Genomic DNA, 14995 nt, shown 5'->3' with positions numbered 1-14995 from the left:
ATGTATATATTGGACTCGTTAAACTTAAATACTCATCATTATTGGTTAAGATGTTTTTATTTGTTGATGTTGTTTTATTATGTTGAGTTTCGTATGAATCACTTGAATCATCACTAGATAAATACTGATCATTTTCAGATGAACAAGTTGAATCAGTTGAAAATGAATGAGTGCTTAAACTTGTAACAGAAAAACTTTCTTCGTCAATTTCACTTTTTGAATATTTTCTTTTTGTGTAATTTTCATTTACAAACATTTCGAATAAATCTTGCTTAACCTGTAAGTCTTCTGCTTTTCTTTTACATAAATTATCAAAGTGAAGATTTCTCAAAATCTGTTTGTATCTTCTAGAGACATTGCAGACATATATGCTATTCTTGCAAATTTTCCTAACCAATTATTTTTTTGACTTAATTTAGTATCATTATAAACACCTTGCAATAGTGAAATACCAATGAATGCAAACATTTCATCTCTGTCGAGATCTTTCCAATTCCGCGTTGTTAAATGTGTTGTGTTATAAATAAAAACGGAAAATTTACCATGAATATTAGTATATGTTAACAACGTTTCAATAAACTGTGGTGGAAAAATAAAATCAATAAGTTCATCCAATGACATTTTTAAAATCTTATCACTATATTTTGCACTTCTTGTTGGTCTAACTTGATAACATTTTAACACGTTTCCTAAACTAATTTTGTCGTATTTGTATTTTGTTTCTATACCAACAAGAAAATTCATTTTTTCAATATACTTATTAGTAATAATAGTATTTGAGCCTTTCCCTTTTCTTTGATATGTTTTATTAATTAATGGTATTTGTTGTATTGAATTAATTGTATTTATATTATGATGTTTATCATCTTCCAATAGAACATTTTCTCCGTTAAATTTTGTGTGAATTTTGTTAATAAAAGTTGTGTATGCAATCGTATTAATCGTTTTAATGAAAACTTCTAAATTATCGGGATTGTGCATTAAAACAGATCTACAATCTTTGAACATAATCATCATTGTGACATAATAACAAACATAAACACCACATAAAAGAGATTGTGCCGGCTGTCTACAAAAACGTGTTGCAGTGTAAATATTAAATTCATTATAATCGAGAGTATTAAATATATCTTTTAAATATGACACATAATCAATGTTGTGATAATTTTCCAATGGGTTAAATATTATGCCTATTTTTTCTTGGCTGTCAACAACAGCTAAAACAAAATGTGTATATTGTAAAATAGGAATAAAAGTAAGCCTAAAACTCAAAATATTATTTTTGATAATCGTTGTCAATTTTTGTCCACCATGGTTCATCTTTAGAAGAAATGCATTGACTGATGAAACATAATAATAACCATCACCGCTTTGATTTGAAATGAAATTGTTTATAGTTTCTTCAGTCATCCCCTCGTAATTCATTGTCAAGTTTTTTTAGTTGAAAACTGATGTTTTTAGATTAATTACTAAAAACATTCTAATTTATATTCATTTTTGTCGTGTAACCGACAATTTATGTTTATGATATCCACAATTAAAATATATAAGTATAATTTACATAGTTATTAAAAATAATTTTGTTTTTGAAATGTAAAAATATTGTTTTACTTAAAAATGCATTTTTGTTTGGAAAACAATCAAATACATAATAATAAAAATATTATATTTTTACCGTAACAAATATATTTTTAATGTTATTATTTATAATATTGTCACCTATTTATATTTAAAATTTACACATTTGTGTAGTAAAAAATGCATTACTTAGTCATGCATATCAAGCTTACAAGGGTTATAAGAAGTATTAACTCAATCAGGACGCTTTAAAATTTATTTTTTTCCATGAAAATTAATGTTTTCTAAAAGTGTTTGCTTGTAATATTGTTTATTTTGACAAAAATAAATTTATTTATAACAGAAAAAAGGTAAAAACGTGTATTTAAACATATAACAGTGGCAATATTTAAGTACTTAATTTAGAATAAACCCACTTAAGGAAGTTCCAGTAGTAAGGATCAAACCACTCATTCTTTTTTAAACCACTAGTTTTTATAAAATAACTGGTCTTATAAAAATAGAATCCATTTTGAATAACATTTCAAATACCAAAAACATTGTAAAATACAAAAATGTTAAAAAAATATCAATTAACTCTTAAAATTGTTTCTTCGTAGCAATTAAACAACATATCGAGAACATCCTCAACCTTTGAATATTCAACAAATTCGAACTCTTTGCCACCAATGTTTAGCCGATTGATGATCAACCACACAAAATAAATAACATATCTACCACAGTTAGTGGAATTTGTTTGCTGTGTTGTATTTATTTCATTGTATATTCTTTGTTTGAATCAAGTAAATAAATTTCTCTCACTTCTCCACATTTCTTAATAACAAATAAGATCCAATGTCCGACATCTTTAACACTTTGACTGTTGATACAAATTGGGAAAAAACATAAGTTTTTAGTTTTATATCTATCAAACTCCTTCTCTTGTTTTCAAATATCATTTCCCCTTGACAACGACCACTGTCAAAAATATAAAAGAAATCATTTTCAGTCATAATTTGAATAGTTTCCATCATGTCATTCAACATTAAAGATGTTAAAACTGAAGAAAACAATTTAGTCCTGATAACATTTTTATATGTAAACTGTTTTTCAAAAGTTGGTACTGGGGTGTCCCGATTTTTTGCATTTATTTTGTTTATTATTTTTGGGAATCGTTTTTTGTAATAAATTCGCTTATTTTTTCCAAGTAAAAAAGAGAAAAACGGTCTTCAAAAAATATTTTTTTACTTGAAGAATTTTTAAGCATTAAAAAAATCCATATAAAATTTGAAGTAACGGGATTTTTGTTTCAGAAAAACACGCGAATTATCCCAAAAGTGCATTATAGTACAAAAGCAAATAAATTTAATGTCAATCTTTTTTATTATCAAACATTTTATTAATTAATGAAATATTCACAAAACAAAAGCTTAGTTCGAAGATTAGTATGCTTAGTAGTGTTGTCACAAAAAAAATAAAAATAACAAAATGATTTGATAACTTATCTTTGTTGGGTTTAATAAAGTCGACATTATCTTTGAGCAATTCAGTGAAAACATCATTTTTAAAATATCCAATTACAAAAAATCATTGTTCTATTGTTTTATCGTTTTTTCTTGTGTTGCCCTTTGACTTGTGTTTGTCAAAATTATCAAACATTTGCTGTAATTTTTGGTGTTTTTGGAACTTTTTATTTCATTATTTTTTATTCAGAGAAGAAAACCACAGTTTGTTTTTAATTGAAAATGAAAAATTAACGAAAGTAATATTCAGTTAAAACTCGACACGAACAACACCATCCAAATTTACTTAAATATTCATTGTTGTGCTTTTATGCCAACAATACTGAATATATGTTGCGAAGTATCGAGTTGTGGTCAAATCAAATAACGGGATCGGGTTTTTTGGAAAAGTCTGGTTACTATTTCGATATTTTCCCGAATTTGTACGAAAATAATTGAACGGGATTGGTATTTTTTTCAAAATAAAGTCGGTACTTTCGATTTTTTGTTTTTTGTTTTTTTAGGAAAAAACAAAAATAAAAAACGGGACTTTAGGAAGTTCTAAAAATATGACAGTACCGACTTTTGAAAAACAGTTTATTTTCATGTTTGTATTCGACTTTGCTGATGTTTATAAATGGTGAATGTTTAAGCATTTGCCACTCTATCAACTTCATCAATTGGAACTAATATTTTATATTTCAAATCACTTTTGTTTCCAGATATCATAATTGGATTGTATGTTTCATTATTCAAATTTCCCATTTTAAAGGAAACTATTATTGTATTATTAATTATACTGTTAATTACTTAAAAAATACATATTATCAATTAAAAATATTAAATTAAAAAAAAGAAAAAAAGAAAAAAAAGTAAAAAAAAAAGAAAAAACGACCCTCTAGGGGATCCGATACCCCGACCTTACGGTTTTAACCCGCACACTCTTTCCTGCTGAGTAAAGAAAATTCTTGTTATTATAAAATCTGTTTTCTATTTAACGATATTCTAAAAATATAACAAAGAAAAGAACTAGACCAAAAATATTAAACCATTATTTACTATACTCAATATCGCTAATTAAAAACCATTAACTATTAATAAATTTGTCATTAATTAAAACTAATGTTAAACAAAACTTAAGCATTGACTTTTTTAATCACTTGTTGTTGTTTTCAGTTTGACCCAAATGATAATTTGACACGTCTGATCTATCTAATATGACATTTTATTCATTTTGAATAACCTGGTTGACATAGTTTGTTTCTTTGTATTCACATTTCAACGCCAACCTATTCTTCGTTTTGGCTTTATAAAATTTTCAGTTGTTTAGCCATTTTGTTTTTCGTTATTTTTAACACATATTTATTAAAAAGAACAAAAAAATAAAATACAAACCATTTTTTAGAAAAACAACTTTATTTTTATTATAAATTATAATACTGTTATAATAAATAATAGTAAAACCCAATATTGTTAAATAGAAAACAGACTTTATTAATTATGTATTTAATAACAACAAAAAAGAGTATTATCAATGAATAAAACAACAATACAAGAATTCAATTATGACTTACTATTCAAATATTTTGTTATTATAATCCTGGGTTTGCATAGCTAAGAAGAGTCTTTTACAACTATCTTTTGCCCCCATTAACACTAGTCAATGAATTTTCATTTTTTGGCATCTACAGATTGTTATATTTCATAAGACTAAGATCCACGGTTCATGTATATCATTAAGTCTTGTATACACGTGACAATAAAACAACAATAATAATATACGTGTTAATTTAACATGAAATAAAAACCCCCAAAAATTTTATAAATATAAATTATGAGTATAAAAACTCAAATTTAAAAACTGCTTTGCATTGGTTTGATTATTATTAAAAATAATTATTTTTAACTTATTCAGAACATTTTATACAACTTGTTTGTAAACTTTACAATTGTTTTAAAAGGACGTTTTATTATAAATACATTTTGATGTATATAAGTATTGTATAACTTGTGAAATATCAAGTGCATTAAATATTGAATATATTATAATGCTATTCTTGTGTGTAATTGTTATATGTTTTATATTTTTACATTCCACTTAATTTTTATATGATACAGATTATTATAATGATACTAAATAATAAAGAATAATTTGTATTGTGGTAACTGATTTGTCTACACTTTTAAATTGTACAATTAATTATATTTAATTATACTCAAAATATTTATTAGATTTATTCAGATCAGACATTTTTAATGAAATTTTTGTAAAACATAAACTTAAAAAATATGGTCATAAAAAATGACCATTTTTGTTCGTGACACGTTTTTTATTGAATAAAACGGGACATTCTGGTGTTGTGGATAAAAAAGTAACAAACCACACTCAAAAACACAAGGAAATTAATTACCATTAATTTGATTGATAATACAGTTGACACTTACTTACAAAAAATCAATAAACAACAATAAGAAAAATGTGTTGAACAAAAGTTTAATATTAATTAAGTTAATAATTGCACATAAAAATGTTTACTGTGACCGTTCTTTCCGACCCTCACTCCAATTTTCAGAGTAAAGCATTTACCTCAATACTTTTTAATAAAATCGACTTCTATGCGACCATTTGTGCTTCCCCATGTCAACTCATTCATTGTCAGTATTATGTGGACGTGGATGTGGTTCCACCCCGCTTGCAGAAGATCAGGGGGATCCGCGCCGAGGGAGGACTGGAAAGTGTGGAACGGTGTACAAACAGATTGTTTGAGTGCGTCTTCCGGAGCCTTCTTTTCGATGCTGTCTCACTTGGTATCCACTGACTCGAGGTGACTAATAACAAATAATGACTGTTGGTCATTATTTGAATTCGATACCAGACCAAATGTTTACTTAATTTTTTTGCATATTATTTTAAATGGAAAATAAGGACGACAATTTAAAATAATAATGTAAAAAGCTATTTTTGGTTATGTTGGTTTATAAACACTTGTGTATAATGCTATTAAAAACATAAACAAAGCAAACAGTTGATACAGTGTACACCAACAAAATTAGCATGTTGTTGGTAAATTATTTTTATAATTTTATTTTTAAGTTTTAAAGAGATAGTTTTTAGTTTGGGTTATTTGGTTTATAATTAGAAATTAGACAAATACCGATTTTGGAGATTAAACTGAATAAAATATTAGGGAATTTGTGACTTATTTTTTGGGAAATTGAGATGCTAATGAGTTTATAAGACAAATTAGTTGCCCATCTGTACATATAGTTTGTTTTTATTGAAAATTCTATTCACAAACAGAAAAGTGTCGGTGCACAAATCTGATTTAAAGGTACTTGCCTAACAACGTTGCTGTTATCGTGATATCACAACAATAATAATGAAACAATAAACAACAAAAGTGTCACAATAAAAGCGTATTTAAATAAATATGGATTCGAGATTTTAGAACGTAAGTTGCAAAAAATCAGAGAAGTCTAATTTGTGCATTGGTCACAAACACATTTTCTTTATTGGTGTTTGAACACGAAAGAAAACAGACAGCATCGGTAAGTAAATAATCACGTGAAACAAAAACTCCAATATTGCCTTGAAAATCAACATAATGCTGTTTGAACATGTATCGATAGAAATTAATTGAGCGTTAAACAATTCTATTTTTAAAAACCTAATGTTGTTTTGATTGTTAAAAATTGTTATAATTGTTAAAAAATATTTAAAACTTTTCAAAAATGGTTGTTTCAACTTATTTGGTTATTTATAACCCATTTTTGTCTTTTCAAATAAAAATCGGGGTGACGATTATTTACAAACAGAATAAATAAATATGGTAAGAAATAATGTTTTATTAAACATAATAATGAAAAAATAAATCAATAATAAAACTACAGTATGTGAGTAAAGTATGTGAGAATGAAAAAACCCTGTGGATTCAACAAAAATTACAAATTTGTTTTTCTTTTTTTTATAAAAATGTTTTTTTATAAAAACAATTTAAATAACATAATTATGAGCTCCAGGAATGTTGCTTTTATTGGCTTAGACCACACAACACTGGAAGAAAATCTAAAGTATTGTCCTGTCCCAGTGAAAGAAATAGCCCAAAGAACATTCAGCAAGCATTGCAACTTATATGAATTGCCCCTGAATGTTCATGTGTATTTGATGAACATTGAGAGAGAAATGTTCAAAGGAATGAATACGGAAAAAGTGACCGAGAGTAAACTATGTAGAGTCTTTGCATTATCTTCAAGTCAGTTTAATATCAACAAACGAAGAGGTATGGAGACGGCATTGTTTGGAAAAAAGATAACGGAAGACAGTTATTTTTAACTTAAACACAATGGGAAATTGTCAAGAATTTGATTCTTGATAATGAAAAGTTTCCAGGAAAATGCAAATCTATCAGCATAACTTATTTGAGGTTGTTTATAATAAAAACCTTTAACGTTGATGTGTCAAACCATGTTATTTATGATAAAATACACAAAATTGGAACTTTTCGATTGTTACTGTGTTTGCTGAAGACCAATCTCGATTGACCTACGACGAAAATGCTGTGTTGAAGTATTACATTGCGCTGCCACTTTTTTAAATGGCATCCCATCACAATTCATTTTGAATCTGGATGTATCGGGGTATCAGCCATGGCCAGACGGGCAAATAGTAAAAGTAGTATCTATTGCTGGTTTTGCAACAGACAGTAAAATGAAATATGGAGTCGAAAGTGACATTGCTCGATCCACTGTCGTGTGCACAATAACCCACTCACGACCTGTTCCTTGTATGATTGTAACAAAATACAAAAGAGTTGCGGTTGAATTCTTGAAATTGGGTTGGATAGAAACGGGAAACATCGTCAGTTATAGCAAAAATGGATTTATCAACAGTGATTTATTTATACAATACATCAACGATGTTGTAGTACCTTATATTGTCGACATGAGAATTAAGACTGGTTATATTGATAAGGCCGTGCCGATATTTGATCAGTGCACGTGCCACTCAATAGAATATGTGAGGTTGCTGCTCAAGTCGAATGTCCAAGTCAATGAAAAAATCATCAATGTGAACTGTGAAATCATATGTTTGGTGCCTCACACCTCGCATTTAACACAACCATTAGATGTTGGGGTGTTTGCAGCTCAAAAAAGAAGACTGAATACGTTGTATGTGAAGTTCAGAGAAGTCATAAAAAGTAAAGATAGAGTTGGAGAGGAAGAAACAACAACGACAGAAAGTGAAGATGTTGAAGAAAAAGAAGAGTCAAATGATGTGATTGGAAACCAAGATCTTATTGAAGAACCAATAATACCTCAACAATTGGATTATATGTTTCAGGAAGTGCTGGCACATCAATAAGAGGCTATATCACCACTTTAAAAGAAGGCTATTACGACTGTCAACGAAAGGATGGTGGATGACAACCAATCAGAAGATCACAACGAAATACCAAATAAAATAAAACTGTTGAATTTGGTGATGGAGAGGACTTTGAAAAAAGTTTGCCAAATACCTCAACTCAATTCTGAAGTCTTATTTCCAAACAACTACTCCGGATGTGTGCACGCAGGCTTTTAGGCAAGTTGGTATTGATTTCAGAATTGTTGATGGTGGTATGAGGGTTGCGTATGTGGATATTGGAGTGTCACGCAGAGTCACAGCAGAAATACTGAGAATGTTAAGTATACCACAGTTATACTCGATTGAATGCGTCAAAACCAAAAGCTTGAAAATATCTGCAGTTCGGAAGCTTTCAAGGTGTTTTGAGGGTTATTTTTGTCAGTCTGTTTGCAAGCCGATCAAAAGAAAAGAACGGGATGTTGTATGTAAATTTGTGAAGAAAAAGACGACCAAAAAAATCTCAAAAAGAACTAAAAATGGGGTTGAGAATTTAATCGATTGATTTTTATCTTTTTAATCAGTTGTATCGCCCAGTTCACATTACTGTTTCCTATCACAGGTCAGAATGGTCACTGTTTGAATCAACATATGTCTGAACTATCATAAGTCCTTCCAATAGAAAATATTCGTTTGTTAAACTTTCTTTCGTATTGAGATATTAACTTGTAGAACTTGCTCGTAAAGAATCTTGAATTCAACGTTGCCTGCTTTGAATTGTCTAGTTGCTATGGCTGATATGTCCAGTATTCCGAGGATTCTTTGGCGTGAGGTCTGAGTCAGTTAGTTGGTAAGTGCTGGCTGGCTGTTCACACTCTGAAAGCTGCTTTGTAGGTTTCCAAACAAATTGAAAGAGAAAACGAACTGTAAATAAATGATTTTTTTATTTGATCTTTTTATATTTTTTGAAATAAAAAAATAATAATTTTATTGCATAAAAGTTACACAATTGTAACTTTTGTTGAATCCACATTTTTTTGGTAGTATTCTCACATAATGTAATATTTTTCATCACGTTTCCATTTATAATACAGTCAAAGGCTCTAATTTGTCGGTTTCTCTATTTGTAGGTTAATTGACCAATTAAAATGCAAAACCGACAAAAAGGTTTTTTATTCTGGAAACTCGAACTTTAACTGAATATTAAATTTAAATGGCTTCTACCCATTCTTAGAAGATTTAGTAAATGATTGTAAAAATTATCTAAAGTCTATCTAAAAACGTTGTCCGCTTGACAAAATTGTACACAAAATATGTTGAAAAATTTGAAATTAAAAAAACGATCAAATCCGGTAAAAATTATGAAACAATGTTTTGGGAGTGTTTCGAATTGTTTCCCGAAATATTCCAGTTATGATGGTCCAAAAATGCCTGGACAAAGTTGGAGAGCGGACAACGTTCTCAAACTGACTATAATACGTTTTAGTCAACAAAGCAAGATTTTTAAAACATTTTTCCTAATTGTATTTTAAAAACCGTTATTTATTTATAATATTTTTTGTTTTTTTTTGTTTCTTCATATAGGAAAATAAATCGACATTTTCATACGAAGTTGAAGCAAACACTTTAATTGTTTGGACTTAATCTTCTGCTTTCGTTGATAATCTGCAATACAAACCAAGTATGTAGATTTTCAATTCAAATTGTTGTATAGCAGCAATGTACCATTTGAAAAAAAACTGTGAGTTTGAAACAATTATTAACTGTTTTTGTTATTTCATTCCAATATTTTGAAATAATCACAATGTCTTCAACTACATCAGTTGTTCTTATAAACAGACCATTTTTTGTAAAGTGTTTGTTTTCTGGTAATTTATATAAATTGTTGTTTTATGTTTGGTAATAATATGACATTTATCCTTTTTATTTTAAATTAAAAGATATTAGGAATCTAAAATAAAAAACATATTTTTAAAACAACAAAAATGTTTATGTGGAAAGTTCCACAAAATTCTTTAAAAACCGACAAATAAGTTTGTTTTTGTGTAGTAAAACCGACAAGTAGGCGACTTTGACTGTAACATTTTAAAACGATTAATTTTTTCTTGTTAACCAATTTTATTATTTTGCCTTTTTGATTCGTAACACTAAACACTTTTTAATGTGATACTCATCTTAAAAATATTAATTAAAGCAAAAGCACAAAAAATAAAAACAATCAAAATGAGTTTGTCGATTGTAACACTGTTGTGTTCAAATCAAATCTATAAACGACCTTCTATTTTTGACATGTGGTTCTCTGTAAATTACACACACGTTTCCGCGGCTGAGTTTAACTAAGAATAAAAATAAAATAATATGTATCATCCAAAAGGAATAAGTTGAGGTGTTATGCCTTCAAAAGGCGTTGTTGTCAAAAACATTTATTCTCCGTGTCGAGTGTAGAAGAAACGTGTGCGTAAACAACACAAAACGACTAATCGTAAGTTATGTGTTAATTCACCAAGTATTCTCAAATTTCAAAAGGTGAAGAAATGAATTAATTCATAAATATTAAATGTTTTTGTTATAATGTCTTATTATTATATTACTAAGATCGTTTCAAAAAATGTTTTTGGAAATGCGAACTGTTATTTCAGCTATTATTTTAAAAATATAAAATGCAAAACTTAAAGTTTTCAACAATAAAATATTGTTTATAAAACAAAAAATAAATGGAACTTGAACGTGTATTAACACTGCTTGTCAATCCTCTGACCCAAAACGATGTTCATGTTGTAATGTCTTCAAAGCTCGCTGACATTTTTTTTGTTAAATTTAAGAACATATCACAGAATATTTATGCTTTGGTAAAAGCGAAAATTGATATATAAATTAAAACCAATAACCTTATTATGTATTTTTTATTTTTTTAGTCTTTTTTTCCTTTTAATTTTTAAGAAAACAACGAAAAATAAGAAGGATGTGTTGTCACCAATTTATCTTTACCATCCATTTATTGGGATTAATAACCCGGATTAATAGAGAAATACAACTATTGAACTATAAACATCCTCAGAAAAACGGGTTATTTATACCTTGTCACCGACTTTATCCTCCATCTATAATAGTTTTGAACTTTGGCGCCACGTATTTCCCTTCCTTGAATTTTTTCCAAAAAATAAAAAATGTCTAACTCTGCCAACAGCCACAAAATTTACTTTATAAATGCCCAACTTTATGGTGAGTTAAAAACCATTAATTATTAATAAAATTTTCAAAAATCAAAAATAATGATAAACAAATTTTGAGCATTGACTTTTTTTATGTCACTTGTTGTTGTCTTCAATTTGACACAAATGATAATTTGGCATGTCTGTTCTATCAAAAATGACATTTTAAATATTGATAATAACCTAATTGAATCGTTTAATAAACCATTTTATTTTTTGATTATTAGTTAACTGTTATAGTTAGTTTCAAAACAATTATAAAATTTTTAACAACAAAACGATTTATGTTTTTACAACAATTATTTTTGTACCTTTAATCAATTTTTTTATAAGGAATAATTTTGTATCATTTATAATAAATTTGTTGCAATATAAAATGAGTTTGTCTCAAATAAAACATTTGTGCAATAATTATTAAATATTGTTTCAAAAAACAAAGAATGTTTGCACAAATGGTTTTTATTGTTTTTAAACAAATAATCACAAATCAAAATAAATGTGGGTAAATCAAAACCTAAAAATGATTATACTGTATTACGGCATGGCGGTAGACTCTTTTAAATTTATACATAGAAATAACATTGACCATTTTTGAGCGTAGGCTCAACTGTCCAACTGGATTCAAATGCCCCAACCCAAACAATTCAAACCGCAGAGAGAAGAAGCGCTGCAGATTTTTTATCACTTATACCACCACCAACACCTCTTGAAATAAAATTAACTTTTAATTCTACAGACACGATATCCAAAAATAAAAGTCATAAAATCGCAAAGAAAAAAAAATCGACCAAAGAATATGCCGAATATCAAAAGACACGAGATTGGAAATAATACATGCCAGAAACAAGAATTGGAGAAGCGTCTGTTAAACGTCAATTGTGAGAGCTTGAAAGGGGCTATAACATATCAAAACCTTTGAAAAATGGTTAATGTAACGATATTATATATAGTGCAAAACATTTCTGGTTTTTTTGAAAATATTATGTTAACAGAAATAGGAAGAGTTATAACACACTTTATTTCGGTGGTAACAAGAAAAGTGTTTGCAATAAAAGATTTAGAATTGTATTTTTGTTTAATATGTTTATTCTTTATTATTTAGGCTTCGCACCCAAGAATTTTATTATTAAAATAATATAATAATATATTATTAGATATATATTAAAACTTCATTTAACTTTTGATTTGTGATTATTTGTTTAAAAACAATAAAAACCATTTATGCAAACATTCTATGTTTTTTGAAACAATATTTAATAATTATTGCACAAATGTTTTATTTGAGACAAACTCATTTTATATTGCAACAAATTTATTATAAATGATACAAAATTATTCCTTATAAAAAAATTGATTAAAGGTACAAAAATAATTGTTGTAAAAACATAAATCGATTTGTTGTGAAATTTTGATAATTGTTTTGAAACTAACTGTATAAAAAACAAAAAAAAACTGTTTTTTTAGAAAACTTACTTTATTTTTATTATAAATTATAATAATATTATTATAATTATTATAATTAATAATAAAAATCAATATTGTTAAATAGAAAACAGACTTTATTATAATTAAATAATCAGATTATAACTCTATTTCATGTTATTATGAGGTTATTACTATGAAATATATTATAAACAAATAACTATTATCCATTTTTTTATTGATAGTCAACATATATTTATAATCAAAAATTATTATAAACAAATTAAAAATATTCTATAATATATAAATTAAGAATGTGATCTTTAAAAACACCAAATGATGAAAGTTAAATTAGATGCTTTTCATTTTCAAATCGTAATGAAATATTTCTTGTATGAACAAAATTTTATCAACTCAATGTTAACGTGTAAAAAATTTGAAATGGTACTTGACCGATTTCGATACAACCCAATTCCCGTAAAATCCACTAAACTGTTTCCATATATGGAGACTCAACACTTATACACAAAATTTGATGATATTTTCGCAGGAATATCCCGACTTGTCGTCTTGTACAAAGTGACTTACTCTGAAACAAAAACTTTATTTCCAGACTTTGATGTAGAATTTAAAAATGTGACTATATCTTCATATGATATCAAAAAACAAAATATCACAACATTTGACCAAATACCCAAAACCATAAAAATATATGAATATAAATTTTTAAACACTTTTAATTTTAAAGAGTTTAGTGTCCCAACACATATAACTGAATTGTACCATTCTTGCTTTTACAATAATACCACACTTACTTCAGTGACACTGTGTGACGGGTTAAAAATCATACCGTCGTCTTGTTTTGATTCTTGCAAGAATTTGGTTTCTGTAAATGTTCCAACCACAATTATATCAATTGAAAGTTCTGCTTTTGAAGAGTGTGGTATAATCAAATTATCAATTCCTGATACCGTCGTTTCGCTCGATTTAAATCTGTTTAAGTCATGCGCTAATTTAGAGGAACTTGTTATATCAAAGAACGTTACTGTTTTGCCATATTACATGTGCGAAAAATGCACCAAATTAACACGCGTTGTACTCCCAGACAATTTAATTTCAATTAAAGCACAAGCTTTTTGTGATTGCAGTCAACTTGTTGATATTACCATCCCAAACACTTTACTTCGAGTTGAGTTTGGCACTTTTTCAAACTGTGAAAAACTCAAGGAACTTGTATTTAATGAAGCATGTGAAATAGAAGAAGGGGTGTTTAGTGGTTGCACTAGTTTAACACGTTTGGTTGTTCCAAAAATCAATGGAATTATTAAAAACACAATTTCTCCAAATGAAGTTGATGTGTTTGAACGGTTGAATGAAACATTTGAGTGTCCTTTGGATGACGATTTTGGCTCAGAAGGAGAGTTAAAAAGTGACCGAAAATATACAACACTCGATATGTCATACGACTGCAATTTTGAATGTACAGACTCAGTGTTTTTTATACCTGAAAATTTCACAAAAATAGAAAATATGCCATTTAATGAAAATCACGATATCCACGTGATATATATGTCTCAGAGCGTTTTCGATATCAAACGTGTTTTACTTAACAAATTTGATAATTTGGAAGAAATTTATATGTCTTCTCACATCAAAAAATTTAATAAGTCAATATTTTGAAAATTGTGTCAATTTAAAACATATATTTAACATGCAAAACGTGACTAAAATACGCCAATTTTGCTTCAAAAATTGTTCATCTTTAAAAAGTCTTCACATCAACAAACGTGCAAAAATTTCGTTCGGCTGGTTTTGAAGGATGTGTTGGACTAACTTCTCTTGAAATACCAACAACAACAAAAAAGCACATTTTCAGTAACAATGAAGACGAAAAGTCTTAACACATTTGGGTATACTTTTGGGGATCATGTCTGCTATTTCAATTCAAAGACACATTTTTA

At 27.6% G+C, this 14995-nt stretch overlaps 1 protein-coding gene across 1 annotated transcript; it reads left to right on the top strand.

The window, feature by feature from the left end:
* Window positions 1-13370: 13370 nt before the first annotated feature.
* EIN_353570 (hypothetical protein) lies at window positions 13371-14714 on the top strand (the record flags this gene model as incomplete). Its single annotated transcript, XM_004185825.1, has 1 exon — window positions 13371-14714. One exon carries the CDS (start codon window positions 13371-13373, stop codon window positions 14712-14714), a length of 1344 nt encoding a protein of 447 aa, XP_004185873.1.
* Window positions 14715-14995: the final 281 nt, after the last annotated feature.

Source organism: Entamoeba invadens (genome assembly GCF_000330505.1).
Source record: "Entamoeba invadens IP1 unplaced genomic scaffold scaff_1105074726075, whole genome shotgun sequence".
NCBI classification, from domain to species: Eukaryota; Evosea; order Mastigamoebida; family Endamoebidae; genus Entamoeba; species Entamoeba invadens.
The sequence above is the reverse complement of the archived record's forward strand: the minus strand, read 5'-3'. Positions and strand labels throughout refer to the sequence as shown.